Below are 21,787 nucleotides of genomic sequence, written 5' to 3'. Positions count from 1 at the left end.
GCGGAGGGAGGCTCAGGGGTGAGTGGGAGGTCAGCTGGCATGAAGTCTTCACGTCCCCAGCAAGGACTCTGTTTTAATACCCACCTCTTGTGACCAGAAGGTCTTGGAGGATTTGGAGCCGAGGAATGGCAAGATGACTTCTGGAAGGTTCCTCCGGCTGCTGAGTTAGGATGAGGCGCAGGTATGGGTGGGAGCAAGGGAGGGCAGGCACCCCTGTGGGAGCTGAGCGGGAAGCTTGCCCAGGACGGGTCAGAGCAGATCGACAGAGTTGACTGGGGGGTTCGGGCCTGAGCAGCTGAGAGGATGAAGTTGTTCCCGTATCCGTGCTCTGGAGAACACTATAGGCAGAGCAGGCATGGGGTGACTGGCGTGTAGCTTTTGGCCCTTGCCAGGTCTGCCCGGCCACACGCCCCCGGACTTGGCTGCCAGCCCGCATGGCCCAGCAACGGTGTGTCCATCCCTGTGGTCATCACGCACGGGTCCTCCCTCTCCCTGTGGTGTCTTAGTCCTTCCCTTCGGCACAGCTTCTTCCGCACCTTCACCCCGCGGGCACCACGGGGGGCCTGACTTCAGCAGCGCCTTCCCAGAGAGGACAGCAAGGCAAAGAAACTGGAAGCAGGAAGCAGCCAACAGAAATCGCTCTTCTCTCCTCCCCTCGAGGGACTGTTCCCAACACATGGCTTTCTTCTGGCCTCTCCCACGTCACCTGCTAGTCGGAGAACCAGCCAGCTTCTCCAGGGAAGCCGTTGGCTCAGGAACGCGGCACCTGGACGTGCTCTCCTGTCCTGCCTCACTTCCCTTTTCCCCTAACTCTGGCTTCCTGGAGGTTTCACCCCTAAGCCGGGCTAAGACAAGTGGGACTGTAGTTCAAGGGGAGGTTCTGGCTCAAGCCGTCAGGACTCTCACGGAGGGACTGGGCAGAGAGGGGGAGAAAAGTCGCAGGATCATGCCCTTGGGCTCCCAAGGTTCAGAGATTACAGGGGCTCACAGGGTTACAAGAGGAGAGAACCCTAAAAGGGTGGTGAGAAGGGACTGGTGAAACAGGGACATAAGGAGGGGGTGACATCCGGAAGCATTTCCAGGAGGGTGGGCATGTCTGAATCGCCCTGGGACCAAAGGGGGAAGTGGCCACTGGTCAAGACAGATCAGGTGCTGTCACCGCCAGACACAGTGACGGACGGGATGCACAGTGTCAGGGACCGGTAGTGAGACTGGTGGGTGACACTTCTGGCCACAACTGCCCTGGGGTGGGACCCACAAGGGGCGAGCCCGGTGTCCCCTTCCATCCACAGGAACAGCATGGCCAGGGGCTTCGTGATGTGCTGGAAGAACTCAGCCAGTGGTCCACGTGCAGTATGAAGACAGGGGTAATCAGTCCCTTCCGTCGTCCATGGGGCTTGTGAAGGGCCTGGCACTGTACATGCTCAGCAAAGACAGACGTTTCTTGCAATGCCCTGGACAGTCATCCGGGACCCTGCCAGGCCGGCCAGGAAGCCGCGTGAGGGAGGGACGCTGTCAAGCTCGGGCTGCGGGAGCTCCCGAAGAGCCCAGCAGGGGCCCCCATCTTTCACGCTTCTTCCCATCCCTGAGCCCCAAACTCAACATGCCAGCCACAAGTCAGTTGGGGAGACCCAGGAGTGTGAAGGGCTCAGTGAGCGCTCTTGGAATGACAACATCTGGCCACAAGAGAGGAGCAGAGATGTCCCAGCTCCCACCCAAGCTGGTCTGTGTGCTTGACCTCCCGGACAAGTGCCGCTGGGGGGCAGAGGCCTTCTCCCTCCCTGATAGGGAGGCTAGAACCCTGATGGAGAAGCTGCGGTTGCAGTTGGGGCGAGGGGGTTATAGGAAAGGGCCCAGTAACTGATCTCTGGTCTAAGGGGAACCTGGTTCAGGGAGTCAGGTTCCCCTTCCCTGAGGACTGGAGGGTGGAGCTCCGCCCATTGGGAAGAAGCGGGAGCCCTTGGACCTGGGTTACCCCTTTACTCGAAAGGGCCCAGCTCCCAGGGGCGGGGTCAGGTTTGCCGGTCCTCTCGCCTGAGCCTGGTGTCCACCCCCCTGCTGACTCCTGACTTCGCCTGTGTGGGGGCGGTGGTGGACTCAGTCCCCAGCCCCCCAGTGCCCCTCTTGGGGGCTTGGGGGTGGTCTCCCATCTCAGACCCGGCTCTAGCAGGTGAAGGGGGGTGGGCGGGGCGGCGGAGGGAGGGACGGGCTTCAGCCCCGCACGCGGACCAGTGGGCGGGGGGCACGGGCTCGGCCCCGCCCCGCGCGCCCCAGTCGCGGCCGGCGCGCGCTCCCGGGAGGCGGCGGCAGCAGCGGCAGCACCAGCAGCTTCGGCAGCACACCCGGGCGGCCTCGGGCGGGGCCGGCCGGCCGGACGGACAGACAGACAGAGGGTGTCGGGGGCGCGCGTCCCTCCTGGTCTGGCCATGGAGGGAGCCTCGTTCGGCGCGGGCCGCGCGGGGGCCGCCCTGGACCCCGTGAGCTTCGCGCGCCGGCCCCAGACCCTACTGCGGGTCGCGTCCTGGGTGAGTGACCCCGGCCCCCGCCCCCGCCCCGGTCTCGGGTCCCGCCTCGCCTTGCATCCCACGTCCCTCCCCGCTACCCTCGCCCCTCGCCCCTCGACTCCATCCTCGTCCCCGCCGGCCCCTCCCCCGCCGGCCGCAGGTTGGGGTGACGTCACCGGGCTGGGCGCGCCCACCTGCGGGAGGGGGAGGGGCCGATGGCAACAGCCGGGGACCTTGAGAGGTCACCGCCCTACGCCCCCATCCTCCAGTTCTTCCTTAGGTGTAACTCAGTCCCCTTCTCAGCCCCCGCCCCGTTTTTCCTGTCCTCACGACCTGGAAGCGGACACAGGGGCGGGGACGGGATTGGATTTGAGCCCTCAGCCTCAGCAAGAGGAGGGTGCTATGGGAGCCGAGTATTACCAGCCGGCGCTTACACCTGCTTCTCCCTCACACACACCCTCCAGGCTCCTTCCAGGGGAGCTGGCCCTTTCCCAGGCCCTCCAGGTGCAAGTGTGTGTGTGTGTGTGTGTGTGTGTGTGTGTGCCCGCGCGGGGGGTGGGGGGTGCCCTGGGATCCCTCTGGGTGGGGCAGCAAGAAGGGGCTCTGCCCGGGGAGGGCTTCCTGGGGGTGGTGTGGGAGGGGCAGATTTGGGGACCGCCTAGACTCCTGAGGCATCCCTAGGCCAGGTGGCCTGCTCCTCCTTCCCACCTGTCCAGGCAGGAGAGACGGGAAGGTGGGGCGAGGATCTCTGGGTTTTATTTAGCTGGTGGCTCCTGCTGCCAGCTGCACGGAATGGCTGGTCTTCAAGGAGAGCAATGCCCAGGGTGGGGTGACTCGGTGCAGATTAGGAAGTAGGAACCCTATGTTCTGTTGCCAGCTCGGGTCCAACTTGTGGACCGCTCTGGGCCGACGTGTCCATGCCCTGCACCTGGGTTTCCCTCTTGACTCCATTTCAAGGAGCTGGAGAGGGAGAGGAGAAATCAAGTTGAAACTGGAGGTCTTTTTTTAGAAACACAGGGCTACCCAGAGCTAAAAGAGCAGTGTCTGGTTTAAAATGATGATGGTCCAGAGGCGCCTGGTTGGCTCAGTCTTTAGAGCATGCGACTCAGGGTCATGAGTTCAAACCCCACGCTTGGCATGGAGCCTACTTTAAAAAAAAAAAAAAGTATAAAATGACTATGGTCTACTGCCTACCTGCCTTCCAGCCCTTGTGGTGAGGGGATGCTGAACTTGAGAGTGAGTGAATCCCAGAGATCAAGAGTATCGCCCCCCCCCCCTTTTTTTTCTAAGACTTTATTTATTTATTTGACAGAGAAGTCACAAGCAGACAGAGAGGCAGGCAGGGGGGTGGGGGGGAAGCAGCCTCCCTGCTGAGCAGAGAGACTGATGCGGGGCTCGATCCCAGGACCCTGAGATCACGACCTGAGCCGAAGGCAGAGGCTTAACCCACTGAGCCACCCAGGCGCCCCAAGAGTATCGCCTTTTTAAAAAAGGATTTATTTATCTATTTATTTATGTGAGAGAGAGCGAGAGAGCAAGCGTGCACGAATTGGGGGAGGACTGGGGAAGAGTGAAAATTTTGAGTGTACTCCCCTTTAAGCATGAAGCCCTCCTCGGGGCTCAATCCATGACCCATGAAATCACTACCTGAACCGAAATTAATAGTTAGATGCTCACCTGATGGAGCCTCCTAGGTGCCCCAATAGTATTGCCTTTGAACCCAAACACTTACGGTGCTGCTATTAATCAGCCACACAAGGCTATCATCCCTCCGGGGCTCACCAACAGTGGATGCTGGGTGGTCGTTATTCTCTCTGGCCCCAACACTCCACGAACTGGACCTGTTACTCTATTTGGCATGTTAGGAAGCAGGGCCACACAGCTCCCAGATGCTGAGGGTGGGTTCCGTGCAGGGCCTGGGTGACAGCTTTACCACTGTCCCTGTGCTGCTCCCCCCTGTGCTCTGGCCCCCCTCTTCTCCACACCTGCCTCCCACAGCGCCACCCACTGGAGCCTAGGAATCACTGGTCCAGGTGAAGGCTCCTGTTCCTACAGTGTCTAGGGGGCTGTGCAGAGACCCTGTGGGCCCCACAATGTGCCAGTGACCCAGTTTGACTGTCAGCCCCGTCTTTTATCAGCCAAGTGACTTCACTAACTGAAGCTCCAATTTTCCCATCTATGAAGGGGATAACAACGGCCCCCCGGTGGTTTGGGGGGAGGATTCTAGGAGGAATGCATGTAAAGTAGCGGTTTTAAGCCTGGTGCTTGGGCATAATAGATGCTCACTAAATAGCAATACTGTCCATAATTTTAGATACCTGAGGGAGGTATTTAGAGGGGTGCCCGAAGACCCCATCCACAGATGGGGCCTGTGCTGCAGGGGAACGTGGGGACAGGCCAGAGAACGTGAGCAGTCACGCTGGGTGGCCACGGGTAAGGGGACCACCGCAGGGCCCTGAGCGCCGCCCGCCGCCCGCAGGTGTTCTCCATCGCCGTCTTCGGGCCCATCGTCAACGAGGGTTACGTGAACACCGACAGCGGGCCCGAGCTGCGCTGCGTCTTCAACGGGAACGCGGGCGCCTGCCGCTTCGGAGTCGCCCTCGGCCTTGGGGCTTTCCTAGCCTGCGCCGCCTTCCTGGGGCTCGACTTGCGCTTCCAGCAGATCAGCAGCGTCCGCGACCGCCGCCGCGCTGTGCTGCTGGACCTGGGCTTCTCAGGTGGGCGGGCCGGGCTGGGGGGCGGGGCTAGCCCGCGCTTTCTGAGGCGCGGCCCGGAGGTGGGCGGGGAATGGGCGGCCCTCTGGCTTTGGGGGCGGGGCCTGCGCGCCGGCCTCCCCTAACCCTCACGCCTGCGCGCAGGGCTCTGGTCCTTCCTGTGGTTCGTGGGCTTCTGCTTCCTCACCAACCAGTGGCAGCGCACGCCGCCCGGGCCCGGCACGCTGCAGGCGGGAGACGCGGCGAGGTCCGCCATCGCCTTCAGCTTCTTCTCCATCCTCAGCTGGGTGAGTGCGGCCGGCGGGGGCCGGGCCGGGGCCGGGGTGGGGCGGGGTCGGTGCTGGCTGACCCCGGGCTCCCCCTCAGGTGGCGCTCACTGTGAAGGCCCTGCAGCGGTTCCGCCTGGGCACGGACATGTCGCTCTTTGCCACCGAACAGCTGGGCGCCGGGGCGGGTCAGGCCTACCCTGGCTACCCGGTGGGCAGCGGCGTGGAGGGCACCGAGACCTACCAGAGCCCTCCCTTCACCGAGACCCTGGACACCAGCCCCAAAGGGTACCAGGTGCCTGCCTACTAGTGGCCGGCAGGCCCCCACCGGGGATCGAAGGCTGCCCCCAAGCCAGGGTCCAGGGTTTCCTGGGACCTCCCTCAGGTCCTCCTGGCCTAGCGCCAGGGCCAGAGACGGTGGCCACTGTGGGCCGTCTGTGGCCAAGAGAGGGTAGCCCCCAGGGTGCCTAGGCTGCCCCCGACCCCAAGTTCACCCTGTCCCCTTAGTCGCTGAGCGCAGGCCTGAGGTCCTGAGGAGGGGACAGTGCAGCCCTGGACATGTATCCTCCAGTCTCTAGTGGATCAGCCTGCGAAGGGGCCATTCCCCTCACGAGCCAGCTAGCCCGTGGCTCACCTGTCCACTCTGGGGTCAGGGGTCTAGCCGTCCTCTGTAGCTACGTGCAGGGGCTGTCCCCGGGAGCATGGGCATTGCTCCCATCCCATGTCCCTAGGGGTAGTGACAGTCCCTGGTCCTGTGGTGGTGGTTCACCCCATGGGGCTGCGTGTAGTCTGTCTGGAGCCTCCCATCCGTTTGCTCTCACGGGTTCGCTAGAGTAGCCTGGTCCTGTCGATGTTGTGATTGTGGTCAAGTCTTCGGACTTCACCTCGTAGTTCCCCGCAAGCAGCCCCACTGCCTGTGGCCCCTGCTCCTGCCCCTATCGCCCTTGGCCCAGGAGTCTGCCCAGATGTGAGCACTTGGGGCTAGGAAGGCACAACATGGCTGTTGTCGCACCGGCCCTCTCCCACCCCTTCGGTAAGACCTTGCTCGAGGGAGGCTTGGGACACCTGGGTTCCTGGCAGGACAGGTTCCTCACAAGGAGGGAGGCCAAGAGGCTCCATGTACCCACAGTGCCCTGGACACGGCCCATCTGTGCAAACCCCTTTACCCTCAGCTTCCTGGCCCAGCCCCTCAGCAACCTGCCCTGCACCCCGTTTTAAGGCACAGCCCGAGGTTGGGGTCCCTCTGCGTAGCTGACTACTCATGCATCGCTCAAAGCCGGCTTTTCACATCATGTCACTACAGAACGTTCTCGCAGACAGGCACCTCCCTCTGGAGTCCCGGTTGCGTGACTCCCCTGTACGTTGTAGCATAGACAACCATGTGGGTATTTAAGTGAACATGTTTACAATTTTTGTATATATGGATCTTTCTCTCTCTCTTCTGAAAGAACACTCCGTGATTGTGTATCTCCCGTGTCCCATGTTTCAACCGCAACTTCTTTACAATAAAAGACTGTGAGTTCACGTGGCGCAGATGCTCGGCTCGCGGAGTCATTTCTAACCCTGTCCCTGTGGGTGCCTGAGGTTGGGACCGGCCCTCTCGGGGCCCAGAACCCAGGAAGGGGCAGCAGGTGGAGGCCAGGCCGACGTCCACATCCTGGGGATTCCTGAGGCTCCCCATGCGCATCCGGCTGGGCTGCCCCTGGGTTGCTCAGAGCTGACCCTCGGAAACGCTGGGGAGACGCCCACCTCTGCTCCTTTTTAGAACAGTGGGGTTAGCAATTACTACTTGCAGTTGCACATCGTTCACAGTTCGTTCATTGGTCTGCGGCTGTGAACTTCTTTTGTGCTACTCCCGTGTTCTTCAAGGATAGTTTTCCTGCGACTATAAATGTGAGGTCCTGTTCCTTAGAACTTTGAAGGTCTTTCCTGTGTTATCTTTTAGGATCCCAGACTGTTGACGAGAGCAGTGGTAACAGTATGATTCGTATTCCTTAGCGGGTTGTTTTTTCCCCTTTGGTTGAACGTATTGGGATTTTTTTCTAAATTGTGTTGTGTCGAGATGTAGCTTTTTAAAGAATTATTCTTGTTAGTGCTTTTTTTTCTTAAGATTTTATTTATTTGACAGCGCAAGCAGGGGGAGCAGCAGGCAGAGGGAGAAGCAGGCTCCCCGCTGAGCAGGGAGCCGATGCAGGACTCGGTCCCAGGACCCTGGGATCATGACCTGAGCCAAAGGCAGATGTATAATTGACAGAGCCACCCAGGCGTCCCACGCTTTTTTTAAGATTTTATTTATTTATTTGACAGACAGAGATCACAAGTAGGCAGAGAGGCAGGCAGAGAGAGAGGGAAGCAGGCTCCCCACCGAGCAGAGAGCCCGATGCAGGGCTCGATCCCAGGACCCTGAGATCATGACCTGAGCCAAAGGGAGAGGCTCAACCCACTGAGCCACCCAGGTGCCCCGTCCCACTTTTTTTTTTTTTTTTAATAACGATTTACTTTTATTTAAGTAAATCTGTACCCACCGTGGGGACTGAACTCAGGACCCTGAGATCGAGTCACATGGTCCTCCCACAAAGCCGGCCAGGCACCTAGTGCTTGTTTAGTTTTTCTTTCCTCACCCCACGACGGAAAAGCAGTCATTGTGTCTACGTGTCGCCGTCTTTTCTGGGGCCCTGTCGGGTGCTCAGGTGGCAGGCTTGCAGAGCCACCTTCCGCGGCCCACCAGCTCAGCCTCTGGAATCTCCCCAGATTGGTCCTGTTTGCTTCCGAACCCATCCACTGGGATCTTTATGTCGGTTACTTGCTCAGGTCTGTGTAGTAAGGTCCCAGCCAAGAGCAGCAGGGCTGAGAACTGCCCCTGGGGCTGGAGGGCTGGCTTTGCCACATCGAGGCTGGCAGGGCTGTCTCTGGCAAGTCTCCTGTCTGTGCCCCGGGCTCCCCTTCCCAAAGAGGACGGTCATAGCTGCGGCCATGGGGTGGGGCCACTGAGCTGGGCTTGGCACAGCGCCACACCCCCTCAGCGGTGCCGTGTGGTGAGGTGGTTCTTCCGTCATGAAGGATAGCTGATTTTCCTCACTGTTAACGAGGTCCCCCATTTTCCAGATTACTCTTCTGTGGGGCTGGTTGTCCTCGGGTCTGCAAAGGGGGCATCAGTGGTGAGGGGCTCCCGGCCTGTCCAGGGAAGACAGGTGGCCTCCACACAGGCCAGGGGAGGGTAACGAGAGTGAAGGCTCTTGTCTGTGGAGGGGCCCTGAGCCCTGGCCCCTCGTGGTTGTGGGCGCCCCCTCCCCGATTCCCAGAGACATGTTTCTTCTCATGTGAAGACATTTCCTGTGCCTGATTTGGCTGTGTTTAGAACTGTCTTCTGCTATTTGCGTGTTTCAGGCAGAAAAGGGGTGTTTTCTGTCTGGTCCCCTCCCCACATACTGTATGCAAATAATGAAGCACAGATTACTTTCTGGGTGGATGTCACACACGCCCCCCACTGCTTCTGGAGTGTTCCTGTTCATTGCTAATAGCTCGCTACTCATCTGTGGGTGCAAACCCGGACTGTGTAGGACCCCATGCTCTGGAGGGATGGTTTTACTGGCGACACGAGTGTAGGTCACACATGGCCATGTCTATTCCTGGAAGGCCTGGGCAGTGCCAGATGTCCAGGACTGGGCCCCGGGCCCAGACCAGCTGCCATGTCCTGAGAGCAAAGCCCAGCTGCCCAGCTGTGTGCACGGGTCACCCCCCTCCACAGCTGGGCCCTGGCTGGCCGCCAGAGCTGGAGCCTCGGACAACTCTGAGTCCCCCTCGCTGCAGGGTGACCTGGGAGGGCAGAGCAGCTCAGAACAACCAGCTATGTGCATTATTGCAAAATAAATTTATTTGAAGATACACGGTCTTATAAAAGGTCAGAGGCAATTTGAGATCCCGGATTCAGCTGTCTCATACAAAGATTCAACTTCGAGGAGCACAATTTCGTGTCTGCTTTTAATCCTGAACGTTCTTGAATCACGAAACAGCCAACCGTTTACACAACACGCTCAACACGTGACTCTGGCACCGGCGGCTCCACAGCTTCTGGCTGGGGGGCCGCGGCGCTGCAGCCCTCGGGCTTGGGGGGCCTGGAGAGGGCCGCTGTTGTCACTAGCTCTGACAGCACGGACAGGTTCCCACGTCCTGGCCCTTCCCTCCCCTCACACCTTCCAAAAGCATGAGAACTCAAACTCGGCCCAGCCCACCATGGAGGGTGAGGTCTTCGCGCTTCCCAGGAGGAAACCGGATGGACTCCTACGTGATGGTGTGTGGACAGGGCAGGCAGGCCTTCCTGGCGAGCCCAGCGGGCTGGCCGGCAGAGGGGCCAGAGCGGGTGGCCTCACCAGGGCCTTACCTGGCTGTGTGGCAGCCTGGAAGGAGGAAGGAGGCTCCTGGGTGTGGTAGCTCCTGCCCACGCTGGCGGGAGCTACGTGAGGATCCTGGCAATGGCTTGCAGGGAGGGGAAGTCGTGGTCCTGGGCGGCGTGCAGTGCCTGGTGGCTGCTGACGTCCCCGTGCGCGAGCACCTGCTGGCAGGTGGGGCACACGCAGCAGTCCAGGCCCGCCGGCCGGGCGCTGCCCTGCCACGCGCTCTTCTTGTTCTTCTTGGCCTTGCTGCCAGGAGGCCTCTCCCGGCCCCGGAAGTGCGTGTGTGCGGACAGCAGCTCCTGCTGCTTGGCCGTGTCAGGCAGCAGCACCAGCAGCTCGTTGAAAATCTTCTGGAAGTTCTCCCCGAGCAGGTCGCGGCAGCTCTTGTAGTACTGGGCTGCGGAGATCACGCCCTGCCGCCCAGAGCCAAAGCCAGTCACGCCCAGGCTGGGCTGAGCCCCCGCGGTGACCGTGCTGGCCCCCCACACCCCTGCCTGGCTGACCTGTCTGAACTCCCCCGAGTGGCTCTTGAACTTGCCGAAGCGGGCCTCGTCGCTCTGCAGGAAGTCCCTGATGGACTGGATGAGCTGCAGGTTCCTCTCCCGGAAGTTCTCAGGCACCAGGTAGGCCTGGGGCGCAGCTGTCAGCCTGGGCCTGAGGGTCAGGAAATAGGCAGGAGGTGGCGCCTTAGCCCTTTGGGGTGGCCCAGGCTGAGGACACTCCCCGGCCTCCAGGGGCACAAGGCGGGGCGGCCCACCCCTACTTACGCTTTCGTGGTGGTGACAGTGCTGGGGACACAGGCTGGGTGGGAGCCAGGCAGGAGGCCTGAGAAGCCAGGGGGTGGCTTGCTGATGGCGGGCACCAGGCCAGGGGGAGGTGGGGGCGGAGTGCCCTTCAGGAGCACCACAGCATTGAAGCCTGTAGGGGAGGCAGACCAAGACCCAGATCGTGACCCGTTTTCCACGTGCTGGGGAGGCTTCCCCTGCTGCCCAACCCACCAAGGTCAGGCTCCACCCGCAAGCCACCCTCCGCCGGACAGCAGGCCCAGGGCCCGAGGAGGCCGAGAGGCAGCACACACGCCGAGCTCCTGCACGGCAATCCCGGCTGCGGAGACTTCCTCCCCCAGCTCCAGAAAGCGCCAGGGTTGCCCCATCTCACAGGGAGGGTAAGCAGCCTGCTCATGGTCAGTGGTGCTACTAGGCTTCCCTCCCCTGCCTGCTAGCCTATCACCGCCCCTCACGGTGTGCTCCCCTGGGACCCGGGGCTCCAGTCTCACTCTCCCACCCTGGCCCCCTCCCAGATGCCCAGAAGCAGGCCGCAGGCAGACACACATACCTGGGGGAGGGGGCATCCTGGGTGGACAGGGGACTCCAAGCGCCGGGAAGTCTTCCTGGGGTGTGGGGCAGGGGAGGGGCCCCAGGGGCCTTGGGAGCCCAGGAGGTTCCTTGGGCGCGTTGCGAGCCGGGGCCAGCCCCTCTGTATGTCCATTGACGATGAGGGCAACGGGCCCCTCGGCTCTGCCAGCGCTCGTGGTGGGGATCTGCTCGGCCCCAGGGAGCCCATCTTTGTCAGGGGGCAGTGGGGGCGGCGAGGCGGCACCCGGCTTCTCTGAGCCCAGCTGCTGCTTCTTGCCGACCTTGGTGAGGGTCCGGGTGGAGGCCGGCGCTGGGAGGGAGGAGGCGGCTACCGCGGCAGGCGCGCTCCGCGGCTCCTGGGCGGCGAGGCCGGTGCGGCCGTCCTCCTCCTCCTCCTCTGAGGGCGGCGGCCCGGCCTTCTTGCTGCCCTTGCCCCCCTTCCCAGCCTTCCTGGCAGGCTGGCTGCCCCCGCCGGCAGCCGGGGCCCCCGTGGTGGAATGTGCCACCTTTTTGCTGCCACTGCCATTCCAGGCAGAAATGAGGCTGGTGGGGGCAGTGCTGGGCCTGGAAGCGGAGGACACCAAGGCAGGGAAATCGTCCTCCTGGAAGGTGCTCCTGCCCCTGGCAGGGACAGGGTAGGTGAGCCCCAGCCCCACAGGGCCTGGGGCCGCCACTGCAGAGGAGGAGGAGGACGTGGAGGCGCAGAGGCTGGGGAAGTCTTCATCCTTGAGCTTCGAAGTGGGAGGCGGGAGGGTGCTGAGCCCAGGGAGGGGAGTGGCGTCAGTGGCCTGTGCGCCTGAGCCCACCCCACCCCCACCCGGACCCAGCAGTGCACGAGTGTACCTTGGAAGCACAGCCCCTGGGGCTGGGCCGGTTGCTGGGGTGCCCTCTGGGCTCACAGGACCGTTCGGCGAGGCTTCCTTGAGGCCTACGAGGCAACGAAAGGACCCGACGTCAGGGATGAGAACATCCAGGGGGTGAGCGCAGACCCTCCAGGGGGCACTCAGGGTTCTGCCCTGTCACTCCTAGGCACTGTGCCAGCCGGGAGCCTGCCTCGCCCCTCCCAGGTGCCCACTGGCTGCGCCAGCTCACCTGCACCTTCGCCCTGAGTCCGGGGCGGCCGCCGGGGGCCTCGGAGCTCCTCGAGCCCCCGCACCCCTGCCTCGTCCTTCTTGGCTCTGCCACCCTCCTCCCGGTCCTCACTCCTGCGTGCCTCCTGCTGCTGCTGCTGCTGCTGCACGGCCACCGAGGCCCGAATGGCCGCTGCCACTTCCCGGTCCTCTTCTTCCCTGGGAGGGGGAGGCCTTCAGGCTGGGCAAGGCCTGGGACCACGGTGCTGTGCAGGATGAGGAGCTGGGGAGGGGCCTCCCCGACCCAAGCCTATCCTCTGGCGGAGTCCTGGGGCCAGCGAACCCCGCGCCAGCCAGCCCTCACTGGCCAGCAGAGGGCGATGCAAATGCAGCAGGACTCCTGAGCCAGCTGGTCTCTGGCTGGGGCTCCCCAGAAGCACACAGACCCAGTGCTGTGGGGTCCAAGATGCCTCTATCCTGTGGGACACTGGAGATAGTGCCTAGCCTGGGCACATGCCTGCAGCGTGAGCATCTCATGGCCTGCCTACACTGAACCCCGTCAGGGACATAGGCCCCTCTGGCGCATCCCCACCTGCAGGGTCCTGGCGTCTCTGGCTAGAACCAGAGAAAAGAGAAGGGGATGTCTGCTCACTCAGGACACTAAGCAGACCCCACCACCAAACCAAGGACACCAGACACCAGTAAGCCAAAGTCCCCCGATCCCCGTGCCGGGTGCCAACCCAGCTGCGGGCCGCAGCCACCGCCTCAGGGGTGGCACCAGAAGCATGTCAGCAGCGCGCAAATCCTCCCACCTCTTGTACCTCCAGCTTCCTCGACGGTTCTGCTGGGCTCCACGACCACTGGCCCGGCCAGCACGGCCTTGGCGGTTGTACCTGTCCACCTCCTCGTAGTCCTCACCCCCGACGACCCCTGTAGCCGGCACAGAGCCCGTCACAGGCCTGGGCCAGACTGAGGCTTGTGCTCCGCCTTGCCCAGCAGAGACCTCCTCACTCCCCCAGCACAGGAGCCCCAAGGACCTACTCAGACCCCTCTGGGGTCCACACCAGCCCCAAGGGGAGAAGGGCCTGCCACGGCCCCAGGCACTCCACAGGGCTCCGGCCCAGGAGCCAACCCCGACCCCCCCCGACCTGTCGATGGAGACACCAGGAGCTCCCTGGGGTGACCGCGGTCTCAGGTGTGTCCCCTGTCCCACCGACACACGACAGGTCAGACCGGGACCTAGGTGTGGGCTTTCCAGACCGCGGAGCGCGCGCGGCTACAGCCCGAGGGAACCCCGCTCACTCACCCTCGTTGCGGCGCGAGTGCCGGGGCGCGTAGCTGAACTGCAGGTCGATCTGCCGGTTCTGGCGGGCCTCGGCGCGGCTCCGGCTGTGGCAGGCGGTCCTGTGGGCCTTCAGGTCGATCTCCGTGCGGAAGGCGTGCGTGAACTGCTCCGTGCTGCAGCGGCCCTCCTCGCACAGGAAGTGCTTCTCCCGGAAGTGCTCACGCAAGTAGGCGTAGTCGCTGGCGAGGCGGGGTGTCAGCGGGAGCCGCGGGCCCCGCCCCCGGCGTCGGCCCCGCCCCTGCCCGCTGCCCCGCCCCGCCCCCTACGGCGCCCAAGGCCCGCGCCCACCTGTAGTAGTCCTGGGCCCCGTCCGCGTCACAGAAGTGGCAGAAGTAGTGATCGCGGCGCAGGTGTTTGAGCAGCTCGTCGTTGTCCAGGTAGCGCTCATCACAGAACTTGCAGAGCGGGTGTCCACGGTGTGACGTGTCGTCGGGGTCCCCCTGCATTCGGTGTCGCGCCAGGTCCTTGCGCGAGTACCACTTGCGCTCGTAGGTGAAGATCTGCAGGGGAGAGGGTGCTGGGCACGGGTGGGCCCCTTCCCACGACCCCCAGGGCCCAGCCCCCACCTGCCTGCACCTGGCTCTCCCCGCCCCCTGCAGGTGCACCTTGAGGTGCTTGAGGCACAGCTTGCAGCAGAAGAGCTCGTGCTGCTTCCGCATGTGCTGCTCCAGGTCCCCGAAGAGGCCGAACGGCGGCAGCGCAGGGCACTGTGGACATTCATGCTGAAGCAGCTGCCTAGAGAGACACGGAAGGCCCCCGACCCTGTAGGCACTCAGGGTGGCTGTCTGGAGGGAGCCAGGACCAGCACTCCCCTCACCCCCCCACCCCCCCACCCCCCAACGCCCCGAATCACTCTGCCCGCGGAGCCGGCTGCTCCTGGCCTGGATGGCTAAGCATCAGCAGGGCATGAAAACTGGGCCCACACCGGGGCCCACCCCCTCTCCTGGAAGGGGACGATCACTCCCAAGACAACTGTACCCCTTTACAGGGTTTTGCTGCCACGGGCTAAGAGCCTAATTCCCAGGAGCTCTAGTGGGCATGGCAGAGCCTCAGAAAGCAGGCACCATGCGCTATACTGGAGTGCCTTCCCTGGACTCCCCCTGCCCCTGCCTCCACCGCCCCCACAGGCAGAAGCACCCCTGTTACAGGAGAGGGAATGGAGCACGGGCCCTGATATCTGGCCCCAGGGCTGTGAGGAACACAGGAGGGGACCAGGATGTGCTCATTCCCAGTGCAGGGCTGGCCACAGCCCCTCAGAATCCCGGGCTGAGGCTCCCTGTTACCTGTACAAGGCAAAAACTTTTCCATCAGCAAAGTAGATGTCGTATTTCTTCTCGTGCTGCAGCTGGTGGAGGGAGATCGTGGCAAAGGCAGGAAGCTTCTTCCCAAAGACCACCTGGAACCAAGTGAGAGGGGGGTGAGCAGGGCCGCAGACATCTGGTGGAGGACCCCTTCAGGCAGAGAAGAGGGAGGCACTCAGCCCCTGGTGAGAAGGCCGAGGCCGGCCCCACAGCAGCACTCTATGCCTTCCCAGCCTGCCCAGGCCCCTCTCCTCACCTGTAGCCAGAGGGTGACCCGTGTGGAGACACAATGCCCGGCCTCGCCACCAGGGGGCGGCAGGATTCCCCACTTATCCATAGCCACACTAGCCACGTAGCGGGAACAGAAGTCACCCCAGAGGAGGAGAGGTCAGCAGTGAGCCCCTGGGGCCAGTGACATGGACCACATGGTCAGGCAAACCAGGCCTTCATCACATGGGTGTTGAGCACAGGGCAGAGAAGGGAGAGATGCCACCCAAGAAGCCGCTAGGGAAACAATGCCACCAGGACAAGCTGGGCAACGACGCATCAAGCCTAGCCACCCTCCATCCACCTGTGATGCCACCGGAGAGGCTCCCCTGCGAGACTCAGCCACAGCCCCCTGGCTGCCTCCTGCTTGTTAACCAGCTGTAAGGGGTGCCAAAGTGCAGAGCTGGGGCGTGCTGGGCACGGCCTGGATGCAGACCCCTGTGCACCTGTTTCCCAGGGCATCTCAGGTACAGCCTGCCAGGCTGCCCACTGGCAGACTCCTGTTTCAGTGCCTCCAGGACCCTCTTGCAGGCTCAGGTCTTCCCTCTGCACGAACAAGGGCACTGCTCCTTCCAGTGCTCCCTCTTCTCTGGACCACGACCACACTTCTGGTCTCCTCTCCACAGCCCTTCCCACTCCACTACTGTCCCCTCCAAGTCTGGGCCTGGTCGTTTGCCTCTGTTCAAAGTCCTCACCTTGGGAACAATCATGTCAAGGTCATCTCTGCTCTGTTTAGGCTCAGCTAGGGAGGATGTCTGGGCTCACAATGGCCATGAACTTGGGAAAGCAGAGGACTGGCTGGGGAGAATGGTGGTCACACTGCCCCCAGCAGCTGGATGCTTAAGACTGGTTCCCTGGGAGTCTGGGGGAGAAGCTGGGGGGCTCAGTGTGCGCTTGTGATGACACACTGTGGGGCAAGCTGACCCCAAGCCCCTCACAGGAGCCCAGGGGAGGTGCCCTGGTCCAGCCACACCCATTCTGGGGAAGGCAGAAGGATGAGCAGTGCCCCTGCAGGCCTTTCTTCCCGCGTCATCCTGTCTGGTGAATGTGGCCACCCGCTCTCGCCCCCGCCCCTGCCCCACATGGAGTTTGGGCAGGTGCTTCACCGCAGCTATGCTCCCCTGGCTCCCCCGTCCCCTGGTTTCCTTCCCAGGCCTCTGGGCTTCACGCTGGCCTCTTCTCACTTGACCTGCCCTTCTAGGACAAGGCCACACCCAGCCCTCACAAGGGCACCTTCCCAGTCCTGACCCCAGTTTGTCCCACCTCTTGCTGGGGGACCAGCGCCTGCACGCGCAGGACCACGAGCCTGGCAGAATGCTGCTGGCCGGCCACAGATCAGAAGGTCTGTCGTGGAACCAGCTGCCGGGACTCAGGGGCCCTAGCTACCCTGCGGCAACATGGGGAACAGGTTCAGGAGCCCCAGCGTCCTTCCGCAAGGGAGTCCCTGCCGAAAAGCATCCAAGTCCTGCAGACTCAGCAGAGAAACAACTTCCTTCCCCAGAGGAAACTTGTGCCGAAATGCCACTGTCACCACTGTCCCCCCAGCTCCACTGCCTTCCTCTCAGAGGTCTGATCGGACCCACCTCGGGGGGTGTCTCACTGCTGGCACCCTTGCTGTGGACAGAGGGGGGGTGCAGTTCCCGGGAGGACTGCCAGGCTGTGTGGGCGGAGGTGGTGGGGGGAAGGTCTGTCTCTCCAGAGCAGTCTCTTGGGAAAGCCAATGCTGGGCACACCTGACCCAAGCCAGGAGAGGGGCGGACACTGGGGTGGCTCAGAAAGGGACGAGAACCGCAGGAAGAGGGATGTGGCCATGGAACACAGGTTCAGGGCTGGATCTGTCTGAGAATGAGGGTGAGCAGGCTTGGCGCCAGGGTCAGGAATGGCAAAACGCTAAGGGCCCCTCCTAGACAGGCTGTAAGACCAGGCCTGGGGCCCCCAAGGCCTGTGCCGGTGTCAGGACCGGCGATGAGTACACAACAGGACAGCAGTGCAGCCTGGTGTGGCCAGCATCCCTGCCCCCCACAGAGGGTGAGATGAATGGTGAGACCAAGTCGCTGGACAAGGACCACGTGGTCTGACCAGGGGTGGGGAGGAACCCACCAGAGATCCAACCAGCATGGCCTAAGACCCACCCACGCTGCTGATCACGCTGAAGGGAGAGGGTCATGGATCCAAGGACAGAGGCACAGGCCAGGCCTAGACACTTGAGGACGGACCATCCTGGGAAGCCCCTGGGTCAGCCAGGCTGTCGACGTCCGAGAGGGAAAGGGCACCCATGGGTGGGCCCCAGGATGGCTGGGCTAATCCCTGAAGAAAGGGAGAGGGAGATGGGATGAGAGCCCTGCTCGGACCCCTGCAGGGGTGGGTGTGTGCTCCTGTCTGGGGCTTTGCTGCCCCCCACTCCCAGTATACAGTGGGCACTCACTGCGACTGAGTGGAAGAGGGTATGGGTGGTGCCAGCAGTGACCCCTGGCGAGCGTGAGCTGATGGTGAGGGTGGGTGGTGAGGGCCCCACCTAGGAAGTTCAGGCCCCAGAGGAGCCAGGCGGACTAGGCTAGCGGGGAGGGGCCCTGACACCAGACGAGCAAGGACAGGCAGCAGGCCCCGCCTCCTGACCTGCGTCACCTTCCCCGCGTGTCTTGCCCATGAGATAGAAGGGAGGTCACACTAGCTCAGACACACCCCACTTGGTACGGCGGCCCCATCAAGCCTCTTTGCCAGAGACGGGCATCGGGGCAAGGCGGAGAGCAAGACTGGAATCAGTGGTCAGAAGAACAGGGACTGTGGGAAAGGTGAGATGGGAGCCAGCCTGGCCTCCACCCTGAGCACCTGCTGGGCGGTCTGGCTTCATCTGGCCCCCGCCTGACCAGCAGCTGCTGGGCTGCTCTGAGTCTGCTCTTTGCAACGCCTGCCCCACAGTGGGCACGGGAAGCCCTGAGTCGAGGTGGAGGCCTGTTCCGCACAGCATCTTGGCATGCTCTCCTCGGGAATTTTACGCACTTAGTCCCAGCACGGAGGACAGAGCAGAAACAGCCCCTGGGGGTAGCTGCGGGATTCCCGAGTGGGCATGGGACATTCAGACGACAGGGCAGAACTCAGCCAGGGAACAGGAACAGCTAGGGTAGAGGTGCCAGTTCAAGGTGGGAGGGAGCAAGATGAGTGAGAGGATCGTCATCTCCCAAAGTTCCCAGGACACCCTCCTGATGCCCGGTAATTTAGGACAGGCCCAAAAGGTTCGCCAGAATCGGCCAGAGGCACCCAGTGCCAAAGCACACCCCAGTGGGAGCCTGCTGACAGCTCATGTCAACAGCTGCTTGCCACAGAGTACTGGGAGGGTGTGGGACCCACAAGGACCAAGAGAAGCCAGATGCCAGCCATAGCAACCACACAGAGGTGTCTGCTCACTTCCGGAGGAGACCTGCAGCCCCTGCCTTCCTGGAAGAGAACTACAGGTGCACTGGGAAACCTGGCCCTTCAAGGGTGACCTCATGCCAAGCAAGACTGACAGAGCTGGAAGGTGCTCACTAAGCCACTGGCCCAAGGTCTTCCCCACGATTCCTGTACCCCAGATCTCTCCCAGGTCCGTCTCTGTCCCCCCCATTACAGACTAACGGCATCTCTGTCTTTTTTTAGAAGAGCACAGAGTAAGTGCTCATGGAATTACAGCATCGTCTTGGCTCCCCTAACATAAATGTCCACCTAAAACAAAAACACAACTAAGGAAACCTACTCCTCAACAATGCCGTTTCTGCGTCACTTCTAGGAAGAAGAAAGTCAGATTCCCTGGCAGATGTCACCAGCCCAAGCTTTCCATGAACAAACCAGAGGAATTTCACAACGCTGGAAGCAAACATATCTCAGACCAAACCAAGGGAGCGCCAGCTAGGTGCTCCCAGCCAGCATCTGGCATTTGGGTGGGGGGACACACTCCACGGTGCCCTCTCTGACCCCCCTCCAGGGCTTCCAAGTCTGGACAGAGTCAGAAACATCCCGCCTCCACTCTGGACCTGACCCCCACCCCCACCCCCACCCCCGATGGAACTAGCAAGGAGAAAAACTTCTAACACTTTTGTCCCCATCCGCCAACAATCCTAAGAAAGCCTCAGTGGTTCAGCCTTCCCCCTCCGGTGAGCAGGTGTGAGTCCCTCAATAGCTCAAAGCACCAGTCTCGGGAGGACCTTGCCTGGGTTACCCCGAGGAGCCACACACACAGCTGGGCTGGAAATTCCCACTCTGACCCTCTGCTTCCCGGACAGACTGCCATAACCGTCCCCATAGGGACCGCTCCCTCTGCCACCCGGCGGGGCCACCTCCTGCCTGCCCCAGATGCCCCCCGGTCGGCAGCCTGCCCTAGTGGGGTGGGGGCTGCCGCCAGGCCTGTGTTTTGGAAGCCGGCGCCGCCAGGCCCGCGGCCGGACACCAGAAAGGCAAAGTCCCTTTCCGGCCGCGCCCCGCGCCCGCCCCGGCGCCCCGAACGCGCGGCCCAGCCGGCGCGGCGCACCTGGCGCAGCTCCTCGCGGCACACCGCGCAGTAGCGCTGCTCGCACAGCACCCGCATCTTGGTGGAGCAGCGGTAGCACACCGGGTGGTCGCAGCGGCCCAGCGCCGTGGCCTCCAGGTCTCCGCAGCACAGCACGCAGCTCCCGCCGCCCCGCTCGGGCACCGCCGCCGCCTCCAGGGCCGCGCGCCGCCCCTCGGCGCCCGCCGCGGGCACCGCCGCGGCCGCCGCCGCCGCCGCCATAGTCCGGGCTGCGGCCCCCTCTGGCCGGCGCGGCGCGGCGCGGCCTGGCTCCCGGCGGGCCCGCCCCTTCCGGGCAACGTCAGCGTCCCGCCCAGCAACGGCCCCGCCCGGCGGAAGCGCGTGCCGTCACTTCCGCGCTGGCGAGGCGCGGACGGGGGGCGCGGGCGGGGGACGGGGGGCGCGGGCGGGGGACCGGAGGCGCGGGCGGGGGGCGAGGGCGAGGGCGAGGGCGAGGGCGGGGGGCGCGGGCAAGGGACCGGGGGCCGGACGAGGGGCGCGGGCTGGGGACTGGGGGCCAGACAGCAGGCGCGGGCTGGGGACCGGACGAGGGGTGCGGGCTGGGGGCGCGGGGCGGGGGCTGGGGACTGGGGGCCAGACGGGAGGCGCGGGGGCAGAGAGGCCCCGGGCGGGGGCGCGGGCGCGGGGCCCGGGCAGGACCGCAGCGCGCCCCCGTCCGCTGCCGACGCCGCGCCGCCGGGCAGCTTGGAATTTCGGAGCAGCCTCGGACGGCGTTCCCCGCGGTGCAGTGTGAGTGCGCCCCTGCTCTGGGTGGGCCGTCCTCGTGCAGACGTGCTGTCCCGCGTCGATCGGAAACCGCACGTCCTGCAGCTTATTTGCTAAATGTAGCTGCCGTGTGGGGAGCCCATCGTTTCCCTCCAGCCCAGACCGCTTGTATCTGCAGCGCACGCAGAAACAGGCCTGGTCTGCAGGCGCACCCCCCACCACCACACACACACACCCTGCCCCAGCCGCCCCAAATAAGAAATTTCTGCAAATTGTTATCATAAAAGACTGTTTTTTAGTGACCTCCATCTTGGAGCCAGGGGCTATCTCCCCGGATCCTGATAGGAACTCAGGCTCTTCACTGGCACCCCCGGCCGCCCTGGGGGGCTTGGCACAGAGAAGCATCAGGGCAGGCTTGCTAAATGGACAGTGGTGAATACTGGGCTTCAGGCCCCTGCAGGTGTTGGGAGGGCTTCCTTGCTACCCTTGGGGGACAGGGACACTCCAGACCTCCCTTTTGCTATCAAAAGAGGAGAGTCAAATCTGAAGCCTTCTAGATAAAGGCAGTGTGTTGTTGGGGAGCGAGCCTGGACTTGAGAATGAGACAGAAATGGACTTGAAACCCCAGTTCAGCCACTTATTTGCTGGTGAACTTCTTAGCTCATTGAACCCTTGGCTTCCTCACTCTTGAGTTGCAAAACGGTCATCATCACATCAAGTAAATCTGGTGGACGGGCCACATGCGGATGCCTGCTCACTGTCACAGCCCCACTAAATGACGGCAGAGGAGTAAAAGACTGCCAGTCCACGAGTACAAAAGGACAGGAAGGGAGGAAGCAGCGAGTGAAAGATGGAAACAAATTCTGGAACAACAGGAAGAGTGACTCACTTTACAAAGCATCCTTGAGACCTTTGGGGGGAACCCTGATAAGAAGTTTCACCGAGGGTGAACCGAGGCAGGGGACTAAAAACAGGAGCCCCTGCAGGTCAGTGCATGGAAACTGGGCACCTGGGCCCTCCACCCCTGCCCTGGCTTCTGTATCCAGTCTGCATCCCACCCCCATGCTTGGGGTCCTCCAGAGAAAAGCTTTATTGCGCACTCTGTTACAGAGTGAAAAGCCATTCCTGCAGTGAAGCTTCCCACTCAGCAAAGCCATGTCCCCACAGAAAGAGCATTGAGGTGTCATTCATAGGTGGGGGCAGCCAAGGATGTCCATGCTCAGGAGGAGAGCCTGCCGTGTGAAAGATGGACCAAACCAAGCAGACCCAGGGAGCCAAAGGAAGCTTTAGAAAGAACTGTATTTGGGGCGCCCGGCTGGCTCCTTT

At 62.7% G+C, this 21,787-nt stretch overlaps 2 protein-coding genes across 2 annotated transcripts; one reads left to right on the top strand and one right to left on the bottom strand.

Annotated features, from left to right (window-relative positions):
* Positions 1 to 170: 170 nt before the first annotated feature.
* LOC111156284 (synaptogyrin 3) lies at positions 171 to 7,011 on the top strand. Its single transcript, XM_022517062.1, has 5 exons — positions 171 to 181; positions 2,177 to 2,525; positions 4,984 to 5,221; positions 5,363 to 5,505; positions 5,585 to 7,011. Exons 1-5 carry the CDS (start codon positions 171 to 173, stop codon positions 5,792 to 5,794), a joined length of 951 nt encoding a protein of 316 aa, XP_022372770.1. The 3' UTR covers positions 5,795 to 7,011.
* Positions 7,012 to 9,329: 2,318 nt separating this feature from the next.
* On the bottom strand, positions 9,330 to 19,957 carry LOC111156283 (zinc finger protein 598). Its single transcript, XM_022517061.1, has 12 exons — positions 19,718 to 19,957; positions 14,932 to 15,044; positions 14,254 to 14,383; positions 13,937 to 14,148; positions 13,610 to 13,827; positions 13,116 to 13,233; positions 12,326 to 12,522; positions 12,077 to 12,161; positions 11,214 to 11,989; positions 10,646 to 10,796; positions 10,382 to 10,532; positions 9,330 to 10,291 (listed from the first exon to the last, which is right to left on the bottom strand). Exons 1-12 carry the CDS (start codon positions 19,955 to 19,957, stop codon positions 9,938 to 9,940), a joined length of 2,745 nt encoding a protein of 914 aa, XP_022372769.1. The 3' UTR covers positions 9,330 to 9,937.
* Positions 19,958 to 21,787: the final 1,830 nt, after the last annotated feature.

Source organism: Enhydra lutris, unplaced genomic scaffold (genome assembly GCF_002288905.1).
Source record: "Enhydra lutris kenyoni isolate GAN:26980312 unplaced genomic scaffold, ASM228890v2 scaffoldscaffold45, whole genome shotgun sequence".
In the NCBI taxonomy this organism is placed as follows: domain Eukaryota; kingdom Metazoa; phylum Chordata; class Mammalia; order Carnivora; family Mustelidae; genus Enhydra; species Enhydra lutris.
This window is presented reverse-complemented; position numbering and strand designations above follow the sequence as displayed.